This window comes from Rhipicephalus microplus, chromosome 4 (assembly GCF_043290135.1).
Source record: "Rhipicephalus microplus isolate Deutch F79 chromosome 4, USDA_Rmic, whole genome shotgun sequence".
In the NCBI taxonomy this organism is placed as follows: domain Eukaryota; kingdom Metazoa; phylum Arthropoda; class Arachnida; order Ixodida; family Ixodidae; genus Rhipicephalus; species Rhipicephalus microplus.
Window position 1 is genome coordinate 208,059,532 of NC_134703.1, and position 16,305 is coordinate 208,075,836.

Sequence of the window (16,305 nt, forward strand, 5' to 3'; positions counted from 1 at the left end):
TACTTGCATCCTTGTACAAACAGCATACGCGACACAAGAGGTAGACCTTGACCTGCATGTAGCATTTCCGTACAACATGGTCACAGTGCTCCTGCCACACTCTGACTCACAACTACATATTGTTACGCTGAAGCGGCAACGTGTGAAGGGAGGAAGAGGAAAACGTAGTAGTCTGTCTTGGAAGCAGCTCAGTGTCGGCGCGGCTTCTCTTCGCCATTCACTCTTCAATAAACACGCCTCATCGTAACAGTTTTGATGAGAGGTGTGGGGTACGATAACGGCGCTCCGAGGAACGGCGACTCATCGACCGCTGAGGCGCAATACGCGGAGCTTCGCCGAAGCCGACGACTTGCTGGTCTGTCATCTGTGATGGCTACTCGTTTGAATGGCTGTGATGCCACCAGCCAGCTCCATAATGTGGAACTCTTTCTCAAAGGAACCGCGTATGTATGATTTGAAAACCATGAGGAAAGCCTGACGACGTGGTGGAAGTTCATCGATGAAATCAAGTTGTGCTTCGATGATGCTGCAGCGAAGAAGAAGCGTGCCGAGCAAACTCTTGCGCAACGAGCGCAAGTAACCGGGGAAACTTGCTAGACATATATCGAGGAGGTGCTCAAGGTGTGCAGGGCACTGGGTTCCTGGATGACAAAAGAGGACAAGGTTGGTCACCTTAGAAAAGGGATCGCGGAGGACGTTTACCAGTTCCTAATCGCAAAAGAAAGTGTGGAACGTGTAAGTGACGTTAACAAGCACTTACGTACGTTTGAAGCGCTGAGCGCGGCGAATTACACCAAATTTCGGCCGCCTGTCCAATGTCAGCAATGTCGCCCGTGTCGACGTGCATCCAACCCCATCGCATCTCGCGTCCGTGATTAGCCAAGTAGTGCGCAAAGAGCTCGACATACGCGAGGTGGCTTCTCGGCCGGCACCTAATGTCCGAGAACCCTTTCCTCCCTGTGACTTAAGCGCTGCGACTATCAGCGACGCCTCCCGTGATGACTACAACTATACGCCTCGTCCTCGAGGGTCAAGCCAAACTATGCGTCTGTACTACCCATTGAATGAAAAATACTGGCGCAGACCACCTAACGCTTACCAGGCATGGAACGGCCCGGCCATTCATCCCTCTGCTGACATCAGCGCACTCCACGAACTTCCCATGTGCTTTCACTATGGCATCCGTGGTCACGTCGCCCGATTCGGCTCCCATCGCCGTCACATGGCAGCACTGCCCTATGGGTGACCATGCACTTTCTACGGGCGCAGCAATCAGAACGTTGAAGAGAAATTCTGGCCCTCAGATTCTGACAGCAGGCCAAACCATCGGTAGAATCACCGCAGTGACTCATTGGCGTCAGTGCGGAGCTTGACGCCACCACCTTCACGCTACCGAAGATCCCCATCTCCTCGACGACATCCCACTTCGCCACCGCCGGGATACTAGGCGGCGTGACCGATGGAGATGAGGTCGCCAGTCATCTTCAGCTACACGCCGCTACGCCTCCACCAGTGACTATGCGTCATAACAAGATTTGTGTTTCTGTGGACAATGTTGCAACGACAGCTTTAGTGGACACGGTAGCAAGTGTCTCCGTTATGAGCATGGATTTGAAAAACCAATTAGGCCATAAAGTGATGTTCAAGTGGGATAATGTGAGCACATTTCATGGTGTGAGCGGAGAATTGCTACGACCTCTTGGTGTGTGTACCGCGAACGTCTATTTCTCTATTAACGTCTATCAATCCGGATTCACCGTGATCGCTAAATAAACGCATAACGTGCTTCTGGGTCTAGGTTTTCTGCAACAATGCGGTACCACTCTTGATTGCGGTACCAGCGAGCTTTTTGTATCTCCTTTTGTTGCCAACCGATCTGCAACTTGTTCGCACACCCTCGCTATCTGTGAAGATTCTGTCGTACCGCCCCGTTCGTTATCCAGCGTTCAGGTTACTCTTCCTTGTGCCGACAATGATGTATTCGACGCTGTTGTAGAGCCGATGCCATCAATCGTCGCAAAGAAGGGTGTACTCGTGCATCCTTGTATTGTCTCTGTGGCCTGTGGCACAAGTACATTGTGGGTGTCAAATTTGTCTAACCAGTCTGTTGTGCTTCCGAGCGGTATTGGACTTGCCTCTTTTGAAGCGGATACGAGCCTTAATATTGACGCCTTAAGCCATCACGCCTCGAATGAATCCCGGGCGCATGAGACTAGCCCTGGTGTCCCCGAGACTCTTCACAGTTTTTGAACTTGATTAGTAAGGCACTACCCTCTGAGAAGCGTGAAGCCCTGGTCAGTGTCCTTCGTAGGCATGCTTCATTGTTTGATTTCACCCATGACTCTACCAAAGTTTGTCTTCCCAATACGCGGGCTTACTAAAGGATTGACACGGGGTCCGCGCATTCTATTAGGCAGAAACCATACCGTGTGTCTGCATCGGAGCGGAAGTTGATCGCCGAATAGGTGGAAGACATGTTGGCTAAGGGCGTCATTCAAGACTGTTCTAGCCCCTGGGCTGCACTGGTCATCCTCCTGAAGAAAAGAAACGGGTCCTAAAGGTTTTGTGTCGACTACCGGCGTCTAAATTTGGTGGCAAAAAACGATGCGTATCCACTTCCCCACATAGATGACGTTATCGACTGTCTTCATTCGGCATCTTAATTCTCATTTGTGGACCTCCGATTTGGCAGGTACCTATGCATTCCGCCGACAAAAGGAAAACTGCTTTCGTCACGCTAGATGGCTTGTTTAAATTCAATGTCATGCCGTTTGGTTTGTGCAACGCCCCTGCGACATTTGAAAGGTTTATGAACACGGTGCTGCGTTGTCTCCAATGGGAGATTTGTTTGCGTAACCTCGACGACATCGTCATTTTTAGAAGCACTTTTGCTGAACACAACCATCGACTTAACGTTCTCTTAACATGCCTTGAACAAGCTGCCCTTACGCTGAACTCCAAGAGATGTCGCTTCGGTCAGCGAGAAGTACTTGTACATGGTCATATTGTAGACAACCATCAGAAAGTTGCTGCAGTTACCTGTTTCAAACAACCGCAGTCACAACGCGAACTAAGGAGTTTTCTGGGTCTCTGTTCATACTTTTGATGATTGGTACCCAAGTTTGCTGATACTGCCTATCCATTGACTTCACTGCTTTGCAAAGATAAGGATTTCATCTGGACAGCGGAGTGTGAAACCTCGTTTCGTGAACCTGAATTCCTTCTCACGTCTGGTCTTATACTGCACAATTTCGACCCGTCTGCCGCGACAGAAGTGCACATCGGCGGGACTGGCATTGGTCTCGGTGCCGTGCTCATCCAGCGCTTCGATGACGCCGAGCATGCAGTCGCCTACACCAGTCGTTCGGGGAGCAAGGCCGAAAAGAATTGCATGGTTACTCAACAAGAGTGCCTCGCTGTGGTTATGCTGTGCATAAGTTCCACCCATATCTCTATGGGCGGCAGTTCACGATCGTGACTGACCCCTATTCACTATGATGGTTAGTTGGTCTCCCTGACCCTTCATGTCTCCTCGCACGATGGGTGCTACGTTTGCAGGAATTTAACTTTACAATATGCCCCAAGAGTGGCCGCCATCATGCAGACACTGACTGTTTCTCGAGGCTTCTCCTACCAACCACTCTATGTGACGCGGACAATTTTGACGATTTTGTACCTGCCATCGACGATACTGCTTTTGCTGACCTCGCTACCTTCCGGGAAAAACAGCGCAACGACCACAGCTTGGATTCTCTCTTTGACTCAGCCGCTCAACCGATAGGTAGCCATGGCTTTATCGTCCGAGATGGCTTACTTTACAAAAAAAATTATGCGGATGATGGTGCCCGTCTTCTTTTAGTGGTACCCAAGAATTTGAGAACACAGGTACTCTATGCTATGCGCCACGACGCATCAGCGGGGCACCTGAGGTTCGCCAAAACGTACCACCGCCTACAGGCTCGATTCTACTAGCCTACCATGCCACGCAATACAGAAAAGTATATGGTCAGTTGTGATAAATGCCAGCAATTCAAGTGACCAACTACTACTGGGGTTGGTCTCCTCCACCCCTTGATGTCACCCACGTCTCCTTTCGAAATGGTTGGAGTTGATCTTCTCGGTCAATTTCTGCGCTCATTGAACAATAACCGTTGGATCATAGCCTGCGTTGATCACATGACAGGTTATGTGGAAACCAATGCGCTACCAGCAACCACGTTTATCGATGTATTGAGGTTCCTTCTTTCTTCTGTCATAATGCGCCATGGACCGCATCGGATTATTCTGAGTGATCGTGGTCGACAATTCGTAGCTGATGTTGTAGAGGAACTCTTACGTCTCTGTGATTGCCAGTTTCACCACTGGACCCAATACCACCCGCAGACAAATGGCCTTGTCGAGCACCCCAACAGAATGTTTACCAACATGCTTTCGATATACGTTGACTCCAGGCACAAGAACTGTGATGAGATCTTGCCATTCATCAAGTACGCTTATACCACGGCAAAGATTGAAACCTCTGGCTACAACACATTCTATATTCTTTATGTTAGACCACCCCGCCACTTTGTTGACACCATTCTGCCTTTTCATACGCATGAGGATTCTTTCATTGCCCAGACTCTCTACCGCGCGGAGGAAGCACGTCGCCAGCTCAGCTCCGTACTTTGGCAACTCAAGACCGCGCCAAGTTCACCTATGATTCACGGCACAAGAACATGTCGTACGAAAAAGAAGAAACATTGTGGCTATGGACACCCTTTCGCAAGCGTGGTCTGTATCAGAAGTTCCTGGCTGATTACACCGGTACTTTTGTCATTGTCGACCGCCTAACTGATGGGATATATTCCATTGCTCGTCCCGTATCTCGCGGCTACCGTTCTAGGCAGACGCAGCTTGTTCACGTCACCCGCCTCAAGCGCTTTCGTCTTCGTGACTGATGCTCACCCAGGGGGCTTCGCCTGGGAAAGGGGGAGTGTTATGCTGAAGTGGCAATTTGTGAAGAGAGGAAGAGGAAAACGAAGTGGTCTGTCTTGAAAGCATCTCAGTGTCGGTGCGCCTACCGTTCCCCATTCGCTCTTCAGTAAACACGCCTCATCGTAACAATATACTTAAGGCTTTGTCCGGCTAAGCTAAAACAAATCACTTTTGCGGACATCTTCGTCCCGTTACTGAAGATAGCTGGCCGGGATTCTTTACTCATTGTTGGGGACTTCGATGCTTCCAGCAAGGTGTGGGGTTACAATAAGAAGGAAGTTTCTGGTAAAAGCTAGCGGAGCTCATTTTCATGTCAGGCTTAACGTTCCTGACTGACCAGGCACAACCAACATGTATAGGAAACTGTGTGACTCGGGACAATTGTCCCGATTTCACGCTTTCCAAACACATCCGACACATTGAGTGGTACAACACCGAAGAAACGTTTGGCAGTGATCACTGCATTCTGAACCCCATGATTCTCACCCGGCCTCTAAAACAGCTATCAAATCAGGCCAAACTGCCAGATTATACTGGTTTCCATAAGTATTACCGGCGGACTAGTCTTATTGATGATGGATATAGTTTATGGGCTCAAAATCTTATGACAACACTCAAGAAACATGAGAAACGCATACAGACTACGGAGGACCTCGCAGCGGTAGATAAACATTCACTCCATCTCTGGGAAGCTCGCCGCAGTCTCACAAAAAGATGTAAATCGACAAAACCACAAAAAAAAACGCTGAAAACACGTATAACAAATCTGACCCAACAGGCTGCCTATTATGCCTCTCAGCTAAGTGATTCCAACTGGATCGATCGTTGTGACATGGCCGCCCGACAGATGTCGGGAAAGAACACATGAAAACTTTTCCGCAGCCATATATATCCCGCTACGCCACGGGGAGAAACATAAAAACACTTTCAACGCGCTTTACACAATTTTCAGGGCCCAACAACAAAACTGGAAGAGGCGTTGAGAGGTTAGTATCTGCAAAAAAAAAACAGGACCCTGGAGGTCAGGAATATCTCTGTGCAGGCAGAGAAGACGAAGAGATGGATGAACTTTCTAACCTCTGCGACCTCATGGCGGCCTTAGCCAAAATGAAGACAGGCACTGCCGCCGGTTGGGACAAGGTTACAGCGAAACTGCTGGCCAGCCTCCCTGATCGCGAGTATGGGGCCCTTCTTACTTACTTTAATTCAATATGGAAAAGGATGACGCCTGTGCCACTTCATTGGAAAACATAATTTGTCACTTTCATTCCGAAAGCAGGAAAGTAAATAATTCAGACTACTGAGACCTATCTCGCTCGCATCGTGCGTGGGCAAACAAATGGAGGCCTTGGTGCGAGATAGGCTTTCCGATTATTTGGAAGATTGTAACATAATTGCAGACACAATGTTCGGCTTCCGTTCACACAAGCCGGCACAAGACATATTATTACAACTCATTCATGACATATTACAACCAACGGAGGAGGAGGAGGATTGAAAGAGGAAGGACAGGGAGGTTAGCCAGTTCTACAACCGACGGAGTACCCTCACAACGACAGGGTTGTCCTAGCATTAGTTCTAAAGGGAGCCTTCAACAACATAAAACACAGTATTATATTAGCACATCTCAATGAGACTCATTGTGGCACAAACAGAATCAATTATATCAAATACTTCTTGACTGATCGTGTCGCACTCACATAAATCCAAGACAATGAATATGTACCTTACGAATTGTGTACTATGGGGACACCACTAGCGGAAAGACTTTTGCATATTTATAGCAACCGTGGAATAGACCCTCTCCTCGTTGCCTAGTCTCGACTCAAGGCCACCAGGGCATAATAGAGGATGAAGCGGTGAACATGGCGGCCCGAGCACTTGTTTGCCGGGCACCCCGCTTAGATCCTGAGTACCTGCAACACGAAGAAGAATATCTGCTGACATTAAAAGATATTACGACCTATTACAGGGATCAGCACCGTCCATAGCCACCTCCTACAAAAGGGCTGGGGAAGGCTAATGAACGCATCTTGCTGAGACTTTTCACCAATACTTTATTGTGCCCGGCAAACATGCAACATTTTGATTCCTCCTGCCCGGCCAAGTGCCAATACTGCGGACAGGTGACTGACCCCTAGCACATTGTTTGGGCTTGCCAGCTCAACTCAGCTCTTCGGCCCAACCCTAACCCAACCAGAGAGGAGTAGGAGGCGACCCTGCTGAGTTGTTTGGATCTTCAAGCCCAAACGGCCCTGGTCTAGAGGGCTACGTTAACAAGTGTAACTAATGGTGTGCCGGAATAAGGACTGCACTCAATATTGGGCCTCTAGAGGGCTGCATCTCTCCTCTACTTTTTTTTTCAATAAATGCTTTCACTCACTCACTCAACAGCCTGTACGGTGCTATTTATTTTCAACTATTGACTGGCAGATAGCCGTCAACGAAATGGACCACGAGAAGACCGCATTCATGACTCCTGATGGACTTTTCATTTTAAGGAGATGCCCTTGGGTCTCTGCAATGCGCCAGCCACATTTGAAAGAATGATAGACTCATTCCCCCAAGGGTTCAAGTGGTCTACCTACTTGTGTTACCTTGATGATGTTATTGTCTTTTCGCCCACATTCGACTCACATCTCGATTTTTTATCAGCTATACTGGACGTTTTTTGTCAAGACGAGCTCCAGTTGAACGCCTCCAAGTGCCACTTTGCTCATCGTCAAATTTCCGTGCTCCTTGTCTGAAAGCACGCCCATGGCAGGCGTCCAGACCCATAGAAAATTCGCGCAGCTATAAACTTCTTGTTCAGAGAACCACAAAAGACGTCCGCAGTTTTGTAGGGCTGTGGTCCTATTCACTGTAAAAACTACTCGTAATTTTGATGGCCATTTTTTTTATCATTTTGAAAAGCTGCCGGCGTCACTTGGAGAAAATGGCAAAACCGCCGTCAATAGTAGTGGACAGAGAGCAAACAGGAGGTGAGCAAGAACCCACGGGGGCTTTAGTTGGTTTCCGTACAGAATACGTCACAAGACGTCACTCAACACGTGTTTTGGTTGTCGGCTTGCCTTCTCGCTCTCCCGCTTCTCCTCGAGCCACCGTCACCGCCATTGCTACCGCGTGTTTTTTTTTTGTCTACATGTCTTTTTATTGTATTGCAGAAACCACGTGGGCGTTGCGGTTGGGCTCACTTGATTGAATTAGCTTGCGTTTTGGAGGCGACACATCGCGGAAACCGTGTTCCAGAAAGCACAGCCCCTGCCAAAGGTGAGTTTTCTTTCCATGCTTTCATTCTTGCAAAATTCTTTGCTGTGCTCGTGACGAACATCGCAAACACACGTCTCAGACCGACTCTGCTTTGACTCGTCGGATACTCGGTTGGAGGTTCTGCTTATGAGCAGTTCGGGCGTCGTGACGAAGATGATCGCAGGACGACTCTTTGTACTCGCGACCACGCATTACGCACTTTGGAACATCGGGCACCACGGCCAGCGCGTCTGCTGCTCGGAGTCGTCACTAGGCCTAACTCCGCTCACGGCGCCGACGCGCAAGACGAACTTCGAACTTTGTGGGCAAGAACAACGCGTCAGCGGTCTCGCGGCAGGGTGATTCTTCGCAAGCAACGAAGCGCTTCGCCCGCCTGCTCTTTAGTGCAGCGGATGTTCATTTTACGCACGCATCGGCAGCGGACCCTACGGCCAAGCTCATCGCGCAGCGGGCGCGTGTCAGCGTCCCGAAGTGCGAGACCAAACACGTTGCGCGCCTATTTTTCGCCGCCGCACCTATAATGGGCATAGTCACTGAATGCCGCTACCCAGCACATCGTGTGCCGACTTCCCGGACTCCATGGCCAATCACTTCGAGGTTAAATAAAGCACTGGGTGCAATTTTGCAATTTAGGCCCCCTTGGAGCCGTGCTTGGTATCGCCGCAAGCTCTCATCAATCATTTGAAAAAATCAAAGCCTCGCAGATAACCATGCCCGGGACCGGGTGAATGATGAGGCGCATCACAGGCGAGGTGAACTACAACTTACAAGCTGTGGATTGCTAATGGCAATCGCAATGTTCCTTATGTCTTATGCTCCTTATGTGTTTATGTAAGTACAATTTCTTATACTTACATAAAGCACTTAGCGTGTAATTTTGTCCAAACTCAACATGTAGGTGTAAAGCTTTTATTAATCATCGAAATACATTTCGTTTTTCAGGTGCTGCAGTGCCCTTCATGGTGTGGTGGTGACCTAATGCTGCAACCGTATTTCAAATAAATATGCAAGTACACGTGCCAGTTGCATTGCAGTATCCTTTGCAGAATCAGCTGAAAGTGAGACACAGTTCAGTGGACCATACTGACACAGACATGTAAATGAGGCATGCCAACGGGGATATACTCTAAAAAACTGGGCTGCCAAGCCCACAAACGTTTTTGCAGTTGACATGAAATCATTCAGACAGCAGAGCATCACTCTGTCATATTCAGTGTTCTTATTTCACATAAACATGCCAAGTGCCACAATAAAAAGCATGGTCATCTGAAATCAACTGCATGCAGTTAAAGTGATTGCGCAGCACTGTAGAAGCGACTACCGGGTCGTATATTGTATTGACATGCGAGACACCAAAATGATAGAATGATCGAGAACACCATCACTTCAAAATTACTATGTGCAGTCACATCGGTGGTGAAGCTGTCATATTGACAACTGGGTTGTATTTCTTATTGACATAGCGAGCTGTCAAAATGATCAAGAACACTGTCATTTTTGTATGACAATATGCTGTCAAATTGATGACTAGGTTGTATTTCATATTGACATGGGGACATCAAAATGAAAAATTACACCGTAATTTAGAAATGACGGCCTGCTGTCACATTGACGTTCAAATGCTTGGAAATAGAGCTGCCAAGATTTTCCCGTCATTTTGACGAGATATTTTAACAGTGTTGTTAAGGACTTTGCTACCACTGCACGCCCCTTCACGAACCTCCCGAAGAAAGACGCCTCATTTATCTGGCGCCATGACCAAGCGTCTTTTTTTTCCCAATTTATGACCATGTTTACAACGTCACCAATCTTAGCCCAGTTTGATCCATCAGCCCCAACCAAAAGTTCGCACGGATGCCAGCGGACATGGCATAGCAGCTGTGCCATTGCAGCACTAACGAGGACACGACCGTGTTATAGCCTACTCAAGTCGACTGCTATCCCAAACCGAGCGCAACTAATTCATCACAGAGTGCGAGTGCACGCCCTTGTATGAGCAGTCGCCAGGTTTCGTCCATACCTGTAGAGGTGCTCATTCCGTATTATCACGAATCATCACGCGTTCTGCTGGCTAGCCTCCCTGAAGGACCCCACAAGACGTCTCGCTCGTTGGGTCCTACGCCTTTAAGAATACACGTTTTCTGTAACGTATAAAACAGGGTGATTACATCAGGATGCGAATTGTGTATTCTGCTACTCTGTGGACCTAGCAACCGATACTGACGCTCTCGCGGACGTTTTTACTCTGTCACAGGTGCAGAACATTGGCGAAGAGCAACGTCGGGATGCTTCTTTACGAGCCATCATTGACAAACTGGAGTAAACGCCTCGCGACCCGTCCCTTCGAATGTTTTTGGAGAAAGATGGGATGCTATACTGCCGTAACCTTGATTCCTTTGGACCAGACTTACTTCCTGTCATCCCAGCGCACCTGTGTTCCACTGTCCGGCACCAACTTCATGACGCTTCCATGACGGGCGATTTGGGCGTTTCTCGCACATGTGATTGGGTAAGACGTCAGTTTTTTGTTGGGTCTGTACTTGCCCGCTCTGTTAGACGCTATGTAGCCGCTTGTGAGCCCTGCCAGCGTCGCAAAACGCCGTCTGCCCCCCAGCTGGCTACTTTCAGCCTATCGACGTTTCCGCTGAACCTTTCTTTTGAGTTGGTCTCAACCTGTTGGGCGCTTTTCTCTCTTCACAGGCTGAAATAAGTGGATTGTTGTTGCCACCAACTGCGCGACGCGGTACGCAATCACAAGAGCCCTCACGATCAGTTGCGCTACCGATGTTGCGGACTTTCAGTTGTACGACATAATACTAGGGCAAGGGTGCTCCCGCCAACTTCTTCTCAGCGGACATTTCGCGCTGTGAATTGTACAGGAGAAGAACAGCCATCGGACAATTCTGGCAGTACTTCGAAGTTATATAAAAACCAGGAAGCGAACATCAAGCGATATCCAATTTTGAAAAGGCAAAAAGGCAGTCGGACCGATTGTGGAAGCAGTGGGATTTGTGAAAGATTGACAATAATGAAAACGTGGCTGTCACGAGCCATCAAATTATGAGTGTCATGGAACCTGATGACAGCTTACCAATTTTCAACAAGGGCCAATTCTATCAGCTGGTAGTTGAAGCGAGCAATCCTACCGCAATTCCGGTTGTGTCCTCATCGGTAGATGCGCAAGACCAACGTCGACACTTAGTTCTAGACAGTGATACGACAAAACAAGGGGATGGTCGCCTAAAAACGGAAGTAGAAAGGCTTCTTCTCTGTCTGAAAGTCAAGCGGAAAGTCCTGGAAAAGGAGCCGCAGTCGAACCACCACCACGCGAAACAACCGTGCAAGCGTTGCAGAAAACATGTTGCTGCGAAGACACAAGAGAGCAGGGCACAGGGTTGGGGTCACAGCAAGAAACGTCGGTGCATGTATCTGGACACTTAATGGACACGACTGCAAAACACTGCAGCAAGCCGTCAACTGGATAACCTGAGTGCGGAGTAAACTAGAAACGCTACGCTGGCACTGAAACATTGGAGATTGAAGCCCGTGCATCATTTACACGTCGGATCAGCAGGCATCATCCCATATTGGCGTAACAGACCTGGTTACCAGACACAGGACAGCTCTCTGAGTGGCATAGCTGCTTCAAGGTACTAAGTGGTCAGAGCCTGCTTCGTGCGTTTGGCAACTGATGACGTCGTAAACCAGCAGGGACATAAGAAGTAAGTACATGTTGTAAGCGAGAGCATGGATTGCGTCACGCGTTCCTCCTCGGAGGATGTTGAAAATGAATAAGTGGGGCATGAGCTTGGGGAGAGGCGTGACCTATGGAAAGAAAGAGAAGGAAGTAGGAATTCTGAGCTAGCCTCGATGGAGTAAACATTGTGTTGTTGACCTACGACAACGGGTCCTCGTTCTTAGCAGTCATCACGTGGCTGCAATGCCACCTGGCTTACGGAGCCCCACTGGCGAGCTAAGGACTTTGACGCAGCCATGAAGCGAGCATCCCTGGTGGTATTTCTAGTGGCAAAAGTGACTACTTACCTATATTTGGAGGCGTTTCTACCAATTACCTACTGCAAAAAATATTGACTTTTGCATTGCAAGTTGCAACGAACTGTCCATTTATTTATCTGTACTTTTCTGTAGAAGCAAGAGAGCTGCACGAGAGTGCTGCGTGCGAGGCCTCGTTTCATCTAGGTTGGATATTTTGATGCTGCTGGTAGAGGGAAGTAACTAGCCTGACATTGGACAAACGCCTATGACCAGCCTGTATGAGATGCCATAATAACACCACTAACGCACTGACATCTTTGATTTGGTGAAATGTTGAAACGCTGACGTGTTTCCATGCGGTGTTCTTTTCGAAATGGCTACCATCGCCACGCATGCGTCAGTGATGTATGCATGATCTTGCGATCGTTTTTCTCAACAATCATTTCACACGCGCAACACTGTATTCCTGTCTTGATCGGCTTTATGAGATCTCGTGAAAAAATTAATTTTACCAAAAACCTAGGGCCCTCCTGCAAAGCAGTCCTGCGCAGAAGTTCACCAGAATAAAGAGCTCCCTATTTACCAGTCCCTCTGTAGATTTGTCGCTGTGACAAACAAGTAACTAGATTTTATGCGTTAATTGTTTCCCTAAAAAATGCAGAACTTACGTCTTTTCCTGGAATTCCCGGAAGTCCTCTTTCACCTTGAGGCCCTGGGGGACCCTGTAAAAGCAAATCAGGAAAGATATAAAAACCCTGTTTTCAACTGTAGGCGTCGCCAGCACTTCGGGCCACAAAATCGAGTCTTCGGGGAGGCCACCGAGCAGTTTGTCGAGACAAACTGCCCCATCTCATCATAATAGAATGCCTTGGTGCACTGTATAAAGATAGAACTCAAGGGAGAGACACAGCAGACAAATAGACAGAAACGGGCGCTCTTATCAATCTTGAGCGTACACGTTTTTTAAGACGCTAAGCTACCCTTTACCCCTCAGTGAAGTGGATGTTCCCGGACAGCCCACAATGTGGGTAGAGCTAAATTTACGCAAGGACACTGTTCCTTTCCGCGAGCTCCCCTCGAAGCAAAAGGTGTCACATAGGCTACTAATCGGCTGCTTCTTGCAATGCATGTGGACAGCCGGACTTTTTTCTACGTTTCTCGCACTAACTATGCGTATTTTTTTCTGTTCATGGCATTCCCCTTCATTGTGCTTGTGACACTTCTGCACTACAGCGTTAAAGAAGTACTACGGTCAACAAAGCAAACTTGAAACATGTGACTTTAGCGGAGACCAGCGTAGTTTGTAGTGCCTCAATGAAAGTCAATGAGAGCTTCATTTCCTGTTTAAGGTATAAAAATAAGCACTTGACTGACGACAGGCTGATCATAAAGGCCAAATCAATAAATTCTAAGAGCAACACGAAAAACAGTCCTGACAATTTCGTCCCTCTATCGGAAGCTGTAACATATCTTCTAAGCCCTGTGACAAAAGCTGCTTGTATGCAGCTTTTGTCGTCAGCCTTTCAATGTATTCACGATAAATAAATAAAGAATACCTCACCTAAAAAAAAGCATATTGCAGCAATATGTGACCTACGGGGAGCTTCGTTTTATACGAGGGTGGCTAAAAGACTTTTAGTGAGACGGCTATTTGCCATGGTTTCAGATTATTGGAAATATGTGTTCAACTACATATTTGTACGTAAGGTTTCTTGGTGAAATTCAGCAAATAATGTTTTCATAGGACTTCAAAACAAGCTGCAGGTCACATCTATTATATGGACTAAGAATGCATTTGCAGTGAAGGTTTACTTGTCATTTATTTTTGTTCAAGCATTTCTGACGAACCAAAGCTATTGTGATATTTCATATCTATCTATCTATCTATCTATCTATCTATCTATCTATCTATCTATCTATCTATCTATCTATCTATCTATCTATCTATCTATCTATCTATCTATCATCTATCTATCTATCTATCTATCTATCTATCTATCTATCTATCTATCTATCTATCTATCTATCTATCTATCTATATGCTTGCGTTTAGTTGCAAACTTCGTAGACACCAAAATTGACATGAAAATAGCATCAACACAATCCGCAGCTGATCACGCGAATAATGTTACCTCCTTGTGAAGTAAAGTCGCATGGAACATGAGGGTTATTCGGTGACAGTCGATCAAGAACTACAACAGCGCCACGTCCAAGAATACTCTTTCGTGGACAGGGTGGTATCGCGGAAGCTTCAATCACTTTTTTTTTGGTGTTCCTTAAGGGGCGATCACTCTCGTGTAAGGAAGTTGACTAAACAAAGCAGTGCCGAGTACCAGCTTTACCACACCCTTTCCACCGATTTCGTCATGGCCAGCAGAGATACAAACACACGAAAAACCTTGTTTGCCAAGAAAACGGAAGGCTCAGACTAGATTGGGGAGTGTAGACTCTGTTGAAGGGGCGATTGCTGTAGCATGGAACAGCCAACTAGGTAGAGAAGCACAAGCAGTCTTTATCTTAAGAGTTCCAAAACGGGCCGCTAGGCTCCTGGGACGTTACGCAGGTCGACGCTCGTGCGGTAACCTTCATATCGCGTGAAATAGTACCTACCTAAACCATTTTCAGAAGTCGCGTGTTGCCAGTGTCGGTCGCCTATGGGCCGCATGGCATGATCGTCATTTACTTAGTTTTTATAACACGAAAGTGCTTTACGCCGGGGTCCACTATGGCTCCGTAACGGATAGAACGTCACAGATATGACACTGTAAAATATTTACAAGCCGACTCGAAAGAAAAAAAAACAGAAGAAAAACTTCCGCAGCGGGGCGTTAAATGGGTCATGAAATTCTCGCTCCGGAAGGACAATGTGAAGCCGATGGCGTCCACACGCACTAACTAGGTGACGTCATCATAAGTAATGCTATGCCCATCGAGGAACGCGGAACTCTCTGGTACTTGCGAGTGCGTGCAACCCGGACACCCATCAGCGTCTTTGCTATACGCTACTGGCACTACCTTGAACTCTGACGTCATATTAAGCAGCGTTCTTGTGGGACCTGGATCGCGTATGGCAGACGCCTATGAGCGCCTCTTTCGTGCACTCGATATGCCAATGCGTGTATGCGAGTCGACTTGGGCTGATGATATAGTTAGCGCATGTGGCTGCCGATGGTGTGGCATTGTCGTTGTAAAGCGACCGTTTCACGACCCCTTTAAGTCAGCGACGTCAAGCTCTTCGGCATGCGGCGCTAACCACTAAGCCACTAAGCCACGTTAAAGCCCACATATTATTCAATCGACATTTAAAAAAAAAGCCCAAGATTATCATAGAGTTTTGAGAATGGTTGAACGCCGAGGCGTGGCGACCATGAAAAATCAGCTTGAGTGATTGAAGTTACCGAGTACACGTGGGGTGTTTGTTTTAATTCATCTGACGTCGCAATAGCATTGAAAACTGGTGCCTTGAATAAACGGCTTAAGATAACCAAAAAGCTGTTCATTATTTGTGTTGTCCCTCTTGTTTGCCAGAATTTCTCGTCGCATATCATCGTGAAAAGCACGACTGCTGAGACAAGAAGGTTCTGATCACCCGGTCTTGTGTTCGTTATCAGCCCCAAATAGCGCTTTCTTGGGAAATGCGGCTATTCCAGAACACCTCTTGACTTGGCGCTTCACCTTCGCTCAAGAATGTCGACGGCAGATCCCTTCAGGCAAAAATGTTCACTGCATATCAGCGATAGCTGGCGACTAAAATTATTTAGCACTGAGTGTTTTTCAGTTCAGTGGTGGCACTGTGATCAGCTAGGTCAAGTGACGGCTAGCGTTTGAGTGGAGGCGTGTTTCTTCTACGGCGGTAGAGAATAATTGCACGTTGACGCTAAATATAACTTTCGAGTGCTGCTGTTTCAAGGGGTGGTACCTCCATTTTATGGGCTTGCGCGTTTTCAGCTGCAGGTGTTTCTTATAGCTCCAGAAAGCATTATAAACACACCAAGGTTCATTTATTTGCAATAAGTAGGTTATCACCTTTTTATGTTGAATTTTCAGTTCCGTTTTCTGGGC

General features: G+C 47.5%; 1 protein-coding gene across 1 annotated transcript in view; it reads right to left on the minus strand.

The window, feature by feature from the left end:
• LOC119172983 (uncharacterized) overlaps window positions 1-16,305 on the minus strand; it is a 1,299,788-nt gene that overhangs the window by 1,041,476 nt on the left and 242,007 nt on the right. The window contains exon 10 of the mRNA XM_075893951.1: window positions 12,912-12,965. Within this exon, the coding sequence (XP_075750066.1) occupies window positions 12,912-12,965 (54 nt within the window). The remainder of the gene's footprint in view (window positions 1-12,911; window positions 12,966-16,305) is intronic.